Source organism: Octopus bimaculoides, chromosome 1, assembly GCF_046866305.1.
Source record: "Octopus bimaculoides isolate indiv1 chromosome 1, ASM4686630v1, whole genome shotgun sequence".
In the NCBI taxonomy this organism is placed as follows: domain Eukaryota; kingdom Metazoa; phylum Mollusca; class Cephalopoda; order Octopoda; family Octopodidae; genus Octopus; species Octopus bimaculoides.
The window spans coordinates 146,848,224-146,860,609 of record NC_142928.1 but is presented as its reverse complement, the minus strand read 5'-3'; the positions used below and the strand labels follow the sequence as shown (position 1 = coordinate 146,860,609).

General features: G+C 35.1%; 1 protein-coding gene across 15 annotated transcripts in view; it reads right to left on the bottom strand.

Annotated features, from left to right (window-relative positions):
- LOC106868068 (parathyroid hormone 2 receptor) overlaps positions 1-12,386 on the bottom strand; it is a 729,233-nt gene that overhangs the window by 158,003 nt on the left and 558,844 nt on the right. For all 15 annotated transcript variants that reach the window (XM_089359396.1, XM_089359371.1, XM_089359332.1 and 12 more), the window contains one exon: positions 10,147-10,261. In XM_089359396.1, the coding sequence (XP_089215522.1) occupies positions 10,147-10,261 (115 nt within the window). The remainder of the gene's footprint in view (positions 1-10,146; positions 10,262-12,386) is intronic.

Genomic DNA, 12,386 nt, shown 5'->3' with positions numbered 1-12,386 from the left:
ATTATATATGTGTGTAAACATATTTACGCTCACATGCACGCATATATATATATATATATATATAATGTATATACGTTGTATACGTGTATGCATGCTTGTATATAGACATTCCAGCTTTATAGATTTTCAATGATGTATTGCTTATAATTTGATTTTCCGTGTCATTGAAGGAGAGTGGCTACAAATAGACTTCTGTCAGCTATTACATTCACAACAGCTGGTTAGCATTTCAGACATAGAAGATTTTGACTGTCAGGAGTGACTCAACACTGCGTAATATTTTAGAAACCACACTGTTGCTTGTGTGTGTGTATATATATACAAACACAGACAATATGTGTGTATATATATATTCATGCGTAGTGACGGTAATGACCCATCCAGTAACAAACACCTAATTCAAGGAGAGACTATATATTTATACATGAGAGTGGGAGAGAAGGGAAGAAATTGCATACGTGAATATAATCATATACATATAAACATTTGTATATACATATACACAGATATGCATGCACATACAAATTTACATTCAGACTCATACATACACTTGTACGCGCACACACATTTTTGTGTATGTTTGAGCGTCTAGTTATGCTACAAATTGGTGGGGAAATGCCGTGTTAACGACGCCTACTAAGACAGAAACACGTGTACACAGTCGTCCTCTTGTCTTCGGATAGTCGTTTAATTCATAAGTCATTTTTGGAGAATTTTTGATTTGCAATATTATTTGCGTTTCTCATTTAAAATTGTTCTGAATTATCACCAAATGACGCGAACATAATTTCAGTAAATCAAGAATTGACAATGTGTCGCATTCTATATATCTTTGTTTACGTTGTTCAAATATATGCCATTGGTTATTTCTGTCTGCCTATTTTCATGATAAATATACACCTCCTCCTCCCTTTCTCTCTCTATATAAATATATGTAAATGAGATACATTCTAAAAGTTTTGAGACTTTTCTTAGAGAGACACTTATAAATGTAGATTTTTGTAATTTTAGTATATCGTTACTACACATCTAATAAGCTGACATGCCAACTTTTACTATTCCATATTGAAGGAGACGCCTGTAACATCACTTTGAACACCTTACTAAGCACTGCTTGTTACAACCGACTAGGTTTCGGGATGTAGTCACGTTTGAAAACTCGGAAAGCAATAGTGTTCAGTGTAGAACTGGGCAAACGCGCTAGAGAAACTTATGAAATGTTCTAGACAGCTTATGGGTAAGCTTTTTCGCAGACATAAGAGGTTCATGGACAGGAGAGGAGGCAAATGTGATAAAAAGTGTGTATGTGGGGCGGGGAAGAAAGTCAGAACATCAATGCTGGTGAAGAAAATTCGCAATTTTCTGGATGAAAATTTGTATCTCTTAGGGTAATAAGCATTCAGTTTGGAGTTGGTGTGGTAACTATACTCAGAATTATTCATGAAGATCTGAGCATGCGCAAAATTTGTGCAAAGTTTGTTGCCAGCGAGTTTAATGACGAGTATCCTGGTAACAAACTAATTGACAGATATGGGCAAAACTGTCCCTCAACCTCCCTACAGTCCAGATCTCGCTCCCTATGACTCTTCGTTGTTCCTCAAGCCGAAGGAGCACCTCAGGAGTAGTCGCTTTGAAGATGAAGGAGGCTATGAGAAGATTCTTGGACGCATTCACATTGGAGAGCAACCAGGAGTCCTTTACGAAGTGGGTGGGACACTACAACAATTTCATTGAAGTTAGAGAATCTTATTTTATAGGAAATTAGAAATTGTATTTCTTTGAAATTAATAAATGTGTTTCCTGAAAACGTCTGAAATCTTCTTAAATGCACACAGACAGTTAGACAGACACACAAACAGACAGACACACACATCTTGTAGGAATCCACATGCATCAGAGTACGACAACTTCATACAAAGAGTGCACATCCATCAATCGCAGGTTTATTTGTTAGCCCAAAATTGGTCAAGCTTCAAAATAAGCAGGGAAATGGATGCATCGCCATCGTTTGAAATAGAAGCGACAATAACTCAAGCTGCTTATGTGCAAATTTACCATTACAAACGTGCAGCTGGGCAAACGGACATGTTCCATTATCTCCCTTCACCGCAGGACTACTAGCACCTAAATTCTCTATAATATAGGCCCAAAGACCGAAATTCTATGGACACCAGTACTTATCTCGTACTTTAAGAGTCGGGAGAATACCGTAAGGCATTTTTACGATGATCTTAGCGATTCCGCCAGCTCGTCACCTTGAAATAGTACCTAAATTAAGACCAGTATTTATTCGGTCTAGACATTCGGTGTGGATGAAAAATTTATTTTTGTATGTGGTCAATAAACTTGAGTTAGGGTTGATCGGGGTCTCCAGAATACGTAAAACTATCGTGGTTATTGAATTTCGTAGTTTAAAGAATACTATTAGTGTTAGTTGAAAACTTTCATGTCAGTCCAGGCTTTCGGAAAATTTGAAATAACTGTTAATTACGAAGAATAACAAGTATACATACTTTCTCTAGTTACTAATATATAGACTTACATTTAATAAATATACTCACTTCAAAAGATGCGCCTTCCTAACTCTAACACAAGCTTATTCATCAAGGCTATTTTTCTTGCGAATAGGAGCTATTGTGGCGTATTCCTATAGATTGTGATAATTCCTTGTTGAGACGTACAGACTACAAACTTTTTGCGAATTAGAGCTAAATATACTTTGTTTGCCACGTGAAACACACCACATATTGGTTTTCTTATGGGAAGCCCAATATATTTGTTGTTAATTCTCATTATATCGTCACCATATTATTATTCGTCACCAAGAGCGGTGGTTGGTCGGAATCGTTAGAGCGTCGAACAAGGCGTCTAACGACGTCTGTCCCGGCTCTTTACATCCTAAGTTCAAATCTTAACTTTTCCCTTTCTCCTTCCAGATTCAATAAAAAGACCAATAAAATATTGGGGCCAATATTTTATTAGTTTTTTTATTTGGGGCTAACTTTTCCCTTAAGTTGCTGACTTGGCGCCTGAATTATTTCATCACTAAGACCATATATGAATTAAACAGGAATTTACTTTATGCATGAAGTTAAATTTTTAAAATATGAATAATTATAAACACTAAATATTTTGTATTGTATAATTTCTTACTGTATAATTACTGTATTGTATAATTTATTCCTTGATTAGTTAACATGATTTTAAGAATAAATATACTATTTGCACATTATATGTAAATAACATATTTTACACCCCAGTATTTGGTAAAAATGCTTCGTGATAAATGTATTAATATTATTTTATTTGTTTTTTTTTCTCATTATAGATATTTGAAAAGTATAAAATATTCCGAAATGAGATACCATACAACTTTTACGTGTTATTCTTTACTGTATAATGCATAACATGTTAATTTGTTGCTGTTATTGTTATTGTTGCTGTTATTTCTCAACCAGAAGGCGAATAGTATTCAGATTTGTTTGAATGAGTCAGACATTTTGAAAAATCATTTAAGTTTCATTAGGAGCTATTGTATTCATTATATTAAAGTATTAATTCACTGGAATACTGCTAGGTAATGAAGGTTTTCCTGGACCTGGTTGTGTCGATGAACTTTATTTCGAAAACGATTAACCATTGTTAATGTTTTTGTCTAAGTCATCACAAAAACCAAGAATGAAAAATATCTCTAAAATATTTTCTTTATTCTTTCTTAATTCTTTTACTTTGTTTCAGTCATCGAACTGCAGCCATACTGAGGCACCATCTTGAGGGGTTTACTATTTGATCCCGATACTTATATATTTTAAAAAATCTAGTACTTTCTCTCGTGTTCTTTTACCGAGCCGCTAAGTTACAGGGACATAAACAGACCAACTATTGTTGTCAAGTAGTGGCGGGGTGTGTGTGTGTGTGTGTGTGTGTGTGTGTGTGTGCAAAAAATAGGTCCGCACATGTGGGGCTTCTATGCAATTTCTGTCTACCAAACTCGCTCATAATGCTTTGGTAAGCTCGGAACTATAGTGGAAGAGACTTGTCCAATTTGCCGAAAGTAAATGGTTGCGAAGCGAACTTCTTAACCACACTGCCATATCTGCTGTACCTTTGTATTTTAGTTATACAATTCGCTATTACTGGAATTATTTAAGAATCATGTCTGTTATACAATGTTCTTGGTAAAAGTTATTCTGAACAATTACTGTATGATGCCTTTGGCAAAGTATCTTCTATCATAACCTAAGATTACTCAAAGCTTCGTGACTGAAATTTGAAGGAAGAAAACCATGTGAACTCTGAAGGAAAATAACTTTGATCAAAAGTATTTCAACAATGACCATCGCATTCATTTTATTTTCAGGCATTGCATCCAAGACTACATTATTCGACATGTTATTCCAGGTTTTTAGCCGGTAGGGTATGATTTAAGGAAGATTTGGTTGCTGTCTGCAGCAGGTTGAACGAATGCAGTGAAGTTCACCTATGCAAATCTTTTTTGAAAAGATGTGCATACACGTCAACCACTAGAGTCACTAGGTATTGACTGAATATTAATATGATGGGAAGATATTTGGGCCTGCATTCTCTACCAGAATCTTGTCCTCGTTCTCACTTGCTAGTGTCACTTAAGGGAAGACGATTCTGGTATTGACGTCCTTCAAAACATACAAGCCCTCATGACGCTAATAATATATATTATGAATATTATGCTTGTAAAAAAGATTTTTGAGCATTATTGTTTCCATATTTTCATTACAACTCATCATCCTTACTACATGTTTTTTACGTTACAGATCTGAAATTGTCTCCTCGTCAATTACACGATATTTCTATCTTCTTAAACTGTTAAAAGGAAAGATGGGCTGTATAAATGCTTTAATCCTCTTTATACTCTTGAAAGGCTGGGTTATTGTTGCTGGTATTGTAGTTGCTTTTGTTGTTACTGTTATTGTTGTTGCTGGTATCTTGTTTTGACTCAAGTTGGCTCTAATTGATGAGATCTACGGCCAAAAGCGTTCCAGATATACCTTTCCAGTTCTACTTTGAGACATAGTTTACCATAATCTAAATTATCCAATAGCGTGACCATAGGGTGTGATTAGGAACATGAGTGGCTGCTCTTTCTGGCATGTTGAGAAGTTACGTAGAGTTTCTCTCTTTGGTTCGTATTGTTGCAGTAAGAGTATCGTCATCATCATCGTTTTAACGTCCACTTTTCTATGCCTGCATGAGTCGGTCAGAATCATTTAAAGCAGATCTTCTACAGTCAGATGCCTTTACTTTCAGCAAACTTTACCTATAAGAAAGTAATGTAATACTTCCCCATTGCCAGGCATGTTTTCGCAGAATATTGGAAATGAATGTCATTCATTTATAATCACGCAATATCAAGACAAGGAGATACAAACACACACATATACATTCACACATTGATGCATATATTCGTGCATAAATACATACACGCATACAAACATACATACATGCAAACAGACACACACACACAAATATATACAAAGGGCTTTTTTCTACTAAACCCACAAACTAAACGGTCTAGTGCTATCGTAGAAGACACTTGTTCAAGGTGCTACGCAGTGGAACCGATCACGAAAGCATGTGATTGGGAAGTTCAAGATCGGTCAATGTTCTATATATCCTCCATACTGTTAAATTACTCTTCTACTTATATCAGCCATCCGCGTGGGACCATAGTGGGGCACCTATCAAAATTTCGTTATATCCCTAGAGTTTCTTATTTACATAAGATCACTAATCATTACCAATTCATATATTAATCTCTCTCTCTCTCTCGCTCTCTCTCTCTCTCTCTCTCTCTCTCTTAGCAAAAACTCATATACACGAGGTATGTGTGTTGTTAGTCCGTGGGTCGGCTGCAATTTTTAGGCGTAAGAGAATATATTTTCTATGCACTTGGTGTAAAGGACACCTGAAAGTAAGTCATATTCAAACGGACATGTTATGTCTTGCTTTGTATCAATAAACAAGCTTTAAATGTGGTCTTATCTATGTATTGGCTAATCTATGTTTTTCTCCATTTTCTTATTATTTGTATTATATATATATATATATATATATATATATATATATATATATATATATATATATATATATATATATATAGTTCAGATTTACAGAAAACAAAAGACAAAGGCAGGTAAAGGAGCAGCAAGCATTTGTATTAGTTTGACACTCGGGAAGAATGGAAAATTCTTTGACGTTTCGAGCATACGCTCTTCGACAGAAAGGACTGAGAGGGAAAAAATGGAAAGGGAACGAAAAAACGGAGAGAGAAAAAAATCTGTAGAGATTAACTTTTCAGCATGAGGCTCCAATTTCCAGTACTCAGAGTTACTAGTTTCCAATCTTCAGCAGGTAGATCGAGCCTTTTTGTTATTATGTATAAAATAATACACTACCCTGTCCTGACTTTATTGAGTCCTGTAATATACATACATACGTGGGGTGTTCATTAAAGATTTCCCCTGACCCACTTCCGGTTATTGCAGGAAACGGAACTTGTACAGGTATAATAATACATGTCTCTACAAGTCACATTGTAAATTGCAGTTTTCCACTATTCCACTAGTGTTCGTTTGTCTTTTACGGCTGCTGAAGTGGACTAAGGTGTTATAATGGAGGCAGTTGAATGCAGATCAGTGATCAGGTCGTACTTGAAAGGTCGTACACCAAAAGGGACTTTCGACAAGATGAAAGAAGTTTATGATGACGATGCACCATCATAAGACGTAGTCAAACACTGGTATCACCAGTTCAAATGTTGACGGACATCGGTGGAAACTGCGCCTATTCCTGGACGACCACATCCAGCCACTGATGGTGACACCATCTATAAAGTGGAAACCGCCATTTTGGAAGATCGCTGCATAACGTTTTAGGAAACTAGCCCAAGAAGTGAAGATAAGTGTAAGGTTCGTGGAAAAAATCATTCACGACCATTTGCACATGCCGATGTTGTCTGCACGGTGGATTACCCGGATGCTCACGCCTTCTCAGAAGTAGGAACGAATCAATTACTCCCAGGCTGTTTTGAAAACGAGGAGGACTATTTCTGCAAAGGGCATCACAATTAACAGAGCATATGCTTCTCTGCTGCAGAAATTTCGGGACGCCATCATAGCAGAGAGGCGTGATATGCTGACCAAAACAATTCGCCTCTTCAAAGACAATGCTCTAGTTCACAATACGCATGTTGCCCAGATGAAAGCACGCTTCTGCGGCTATGAAATCCTTCCTCATCACCCTTACTCCTCCGACCTCGCACCGTCTGATTTCCATCTCTTTCCAAACATGAAATCTTTTTTGAAGGGAAAGCACTTTTCGGATTATGGTGAACTTATTCCGAGGTCTTCATAGCTGCATAAAGCGACGGGAGAAGTGTGTCACTATTGGTGGTAGCTATGTAGAGGTCTAATAATTGTGCCAAGTTTCATTTATCTCAATCCTTGGGAAGTGGGTCAGGGGAAATCTTTAATGAGCATCCCTCGTACATACATACATACATACATACATATATATATATATATATATATATATATATATATATATATATATTACACACTCACACATATTTACATATATGTACGCACACATTTATATAAGGCTATGTTTGTCTTTCACATGTGTGTGTGTCTGTGTGTGTGTAGAGTTATTTTCAATCTGTGTGACGAACAAGTCAAAGATAGTCAGTCAATTATTCGTGAAACAAGACGTCTTCATAAAGTCTTCGTAAATAAAACATTTTCAATGTTCATCGATTTTATGTCGTCTCCTGATTACTTCAGTGCAATAAACAGCAACCAAAACAACAGCATAAACTTGGACGAACTTCTGTATAATCAGATTTTTACAAACTTTAAAAATATACAAAATGTTCAGTTTTATTAAACGATAGTTATAGACTAATAGTCGTTCGATTTTCAGTTAGATTTTATTGCTACTTTGTGTAACGTATATTATACGCCGTTCTGGTGTCATTTGATTTTTCTTTTAGCATTGCGTTAATAAGTTTCTATTTTATAACAAAAAGACATACTATTGCGGAAATACTTTTGAAAAATGTCGGATGATTGCCGGATTGTAAGAGCAGTAGACAAAGTAAGTTGAGGAATATATATCACTCAGTTATTTTATATAGCAAGTGGTGAACTATTGCATCATTTATTACAATTTTCTAACCGGTTCCGTGCATTTCTGATGGCTGGAGCGAAAACAAGGAGTCTGTATCTTGTTGCTAAACAAATGTAGCAAAGGACTTCGTGTGAAAAGCTCTGGTCTTTCGGTTTTTTTTTGCCGATGTTTGTATTATTCACCGATATACACCAGGGAAAGATACATTCGTATGCAGGCACATAGGCATACGCATTCACAAACACACATGAATATACACATGTACGTAATACTTATATGCATGCATATTTATTTATCTATAAGAACAACAGCAGCAACAACAACAATAATAATAATAATAATCCTTTTTACTATAGGTATAAGGCCTGGATTTTTGTGGGGAGGGGACAATCGATCACATCGACCCTTGTACTTGACTGGTACTTAATGTATCGACCCTGAAAGGATGACAGGCAAAATTGACTTCGGCGGAGTTTGAACTCAGTATGTAGCAGCAGACGAAATACCGCTAAGGATTTCGTCCGCATTTTACCCGCTCGTGTTCAACAAAAGGAACAAATAATATACTGGGAGCTGATTCAATCGATTGTTTTCCACTCCTGTATTTACAGAAAGCCACTCATAACAGTTCGCATTGAAAATTCTAAAGATGGCGAAACTTCTATTACATTATTTATTTTTGATATAGGAAAAAGACTTAAGATATTGACTACATAAATCTTTCTGTTTAGGACTGAATTGTAAATATTAAAGAAATTTTCAGGGATTAGTTGTCAAAAGAAATTCATTTGTTTATGAAGTATGATTGTATAAATAACATCTGTGTTTTAAACATTAGCGAGGGTTTCTATATGGCGTTGGAAGCAGAATTAAAATGAATCAGTGAGATATTGTGTGCTTTTCTCAATGACACCAAAGATTTAAACGGATTGAAATAGTTTTAAATCTGGAATTGAAAATGTGTGAACATTAACCTGGAGAGATTACTTCTGATTAACAATACTCTACACCCAGTTTTCGGAATATTTAGGTTTCTTTACGGGGCATAACATGTCACACTTTAAGGGGATGCTAATTAGTAGCCATATATTGGAATTTATCAATAACATTAACGACTTAGTTCGTGGAACACAAACTCATGTCGTTATTTGGACGAGCTTCAAGCTTATGCAGACGATACCACCCTTCACACTTTTTGAACCTCCTGCATACAAGCGTTCCCAAACCTACATTGCCTCTATGAACAAAGATCATGGGATCATGCTCCAATGCTTCATTTTGATTAAGTCACCTTCAACAGCGCAAAGGGACATTCAATAGACATATCAAGGAGACAACAGATACAACAAATCAAATAATGATTTTATTTTTGGCACGAGGCCAGCAATTTTAGAAAGGGTAAATCGACTACGCCGACCCTAGTGCTCGATTGGCATTTATTTTATCGACCCCGAAAAAATGAAAGGAAAAATCAACCTCGGCGGGATTTGAACTCAGAACCTAAAGGCGGACAAAATGTCGTTAAATACTTCACTCGCTGCGCTAAAATTTCTTATTTCATTATTACCCACAAGGGGCTAAACATAGAGAGGACAAACAAGGACAGCCAAAGGGATTAAGTCGATTAGATCGACCTCAGTGCGTAACTGGTACTTAATTTATCGATCCCGAAAGGATGAACGGCAAAGTCAACCACGGCGGAATTTGAACTTAGAACGTAACGGCGGACGAAATACCGCTAAGCATTTCGCCCGGCGTGCTAACGTTTCTACCAGCTCACCGCCTTGAAGTAGTGTAGTATTAATCAAAATTACCTTTTATAAAATCGCATATGAGAAAAATATGAAGTTGTGAAGAAAATGCTTAGCATTATTCTACTAATAATGATTATAGCATTATCAGTTCTCCCTACAAAGAATAACAACAGAACATTTATTGGCGTGCAGCAAACCGAAATAGGTATAATAATACTGTTCTTACTTCCATTCAGAAATTCTTCACTTCGATCTGTTGAATTCTTCAATTCAGCGTTACATTTTATTGCTTCTTCTTTAATTCTTCGGCTCTGTTCTTCAAGTTCTACCACAACGGTTTCCTGGAGAAGGAAATAAAACAATACGAATCAGATTTCCTAATGTCTTGTTGATAGCTAATCTCTGAAACATTCTTTAAATTTATCTTCGACCTTTATCATAATGATTTCTGAAGGAATAATATCAAAAGAATAAACACATAAGACATCTTTATCTGGAATCCAACACATAGTGATCGTTATGTAAGTATACCTGTATATGAGACAAAAGCTCCTAACAAGTCAATGTTAAACAATAGAAAAATCTTAAAAATTCAAATTTTAATATATTTCAGTAAAAACGCTTCCATTTATTAATTTGAAGCATCATCTTTGCTCACAACCCACTCTCTGCAGATTTCAGTCAGTGCTGTCATCACCACAACTACTTTCTGCCACCGTTATTAAACTTAGATCAATTCTTTTTTGCCATTTCTGCCCGCTAATATAACTTTCACTTTCATGACAATGTTGGTACAGCAATTATTATCGGAAAGATTTGAATGAAATATTTTTAACATATAGTAAAAATCTTCGAAAGTAAACTCGCCGTTTTATAAATTCTGATTCTTCTTATAAATGTGTAAAAACTATTAAATGCACCACACACATACACCAAATGGAGTTCTAAATATGGATAATTTGTAGTGCAATTTAAATTTTAGATCTATCTATCTATCTATCTATCTATCTATCTATCTATCTATCTATCTATCTATCTATCTATCTGTCTGTCTGTCTGTCTGTCTGTCTATCTATCTGTCTGTCTGTCTGTCTGTCTATGACCCTTTCTTTAAATTTTAAAGAAAGCACTTTAATAAATAAGGAAATAACTTTAAAATACACAATAACTTTGAAACACAAGAAAACCCAAAATTGATATAAGAGCGAAAGTTGAAAGCACTCTGATTTGTTCTCGTTGCTATGTGTGAAGAATTTTTCCTTCATACCTTTAAAATTATAACTGCTCTGGCGGGCAGAAGTAACAAAAAATTAAAATTTATTGATGGAAACAGGAAGTAGGAGTGGAAGAGATCACGGTGAATGAAAGCTTCAGATACAGAGCTGTCGACTTTGAGCAAAGACAGCGTTTAAAATTAACAATGAAAACAACATTTAGATTAAAATATAATAAAATGTGTATTTTTATGATAATGTCACACACGCACGCACACACATATACTCACACACATGCACACACATGCACGCACATACACACACATACATACTTCAGGCTCTAGCAGCTTTTATCACACAACGGTGATTCGTGATAAATTACGAGGAATCACAGGATTTATGAGAAAGTATAAAATAGAGGTAGTGACAGGTACACAGAAAAGCTAGGTTAAGATCAAGTCTGTTGGATTCTCAAGAATTATTATCGCTGTATAATGTTTGTATTGGAGAGTAATTATCTAAAATAGTTTTGGTAATTCTATTACGTTACAAAATACACACATACACATAGATTCGCACTGTTCAATTTAAACCTTAACGTGCTTGACAAATGAGTGTTAAGAAATCCGTATGTACTTCAGTTCACGTACTGTTATTTCATCTTTTGTTATTAAATCTGGGTTAGATATACTCAGAGTAGACTTAGAGGTAAAGAAAGAAACATGAGAAATAGCGTATAAAACATTTGCTTAATGACCTTACGTACGTTTCCTTAACATAAAGTGATTATTGGTTACATAATACAAATTACACAATCTTCACTTTATCAAATCATCAGAGGCATGTAATTATTAAGCATAGTACTGGTGCCAGTAGATATCACGATGGTGATTAGTGCCACGTTTTAACTTCGACAATATTATGTTTAATAATTACACAATTCTGAAGATCTGACAATGAGTGGTGATTATGTAATATGCATTATGTAACCATCAACCAACCGTATATATATGTGTATATATATATATATATATATATATATATATATATATATATATATATATATATATATATATATATATATACATACATACATACATACATATATATATATATATATATATATATATATATATCATCATAAATATACAGGGATTAGCAATTGAGTTGCTTCTCCAACATACTGAAAATTTAGAAATAGCAGTCAAAGAACTACTGATTCCAAACTACAAATTTTTCTCTAAAGCGCCAT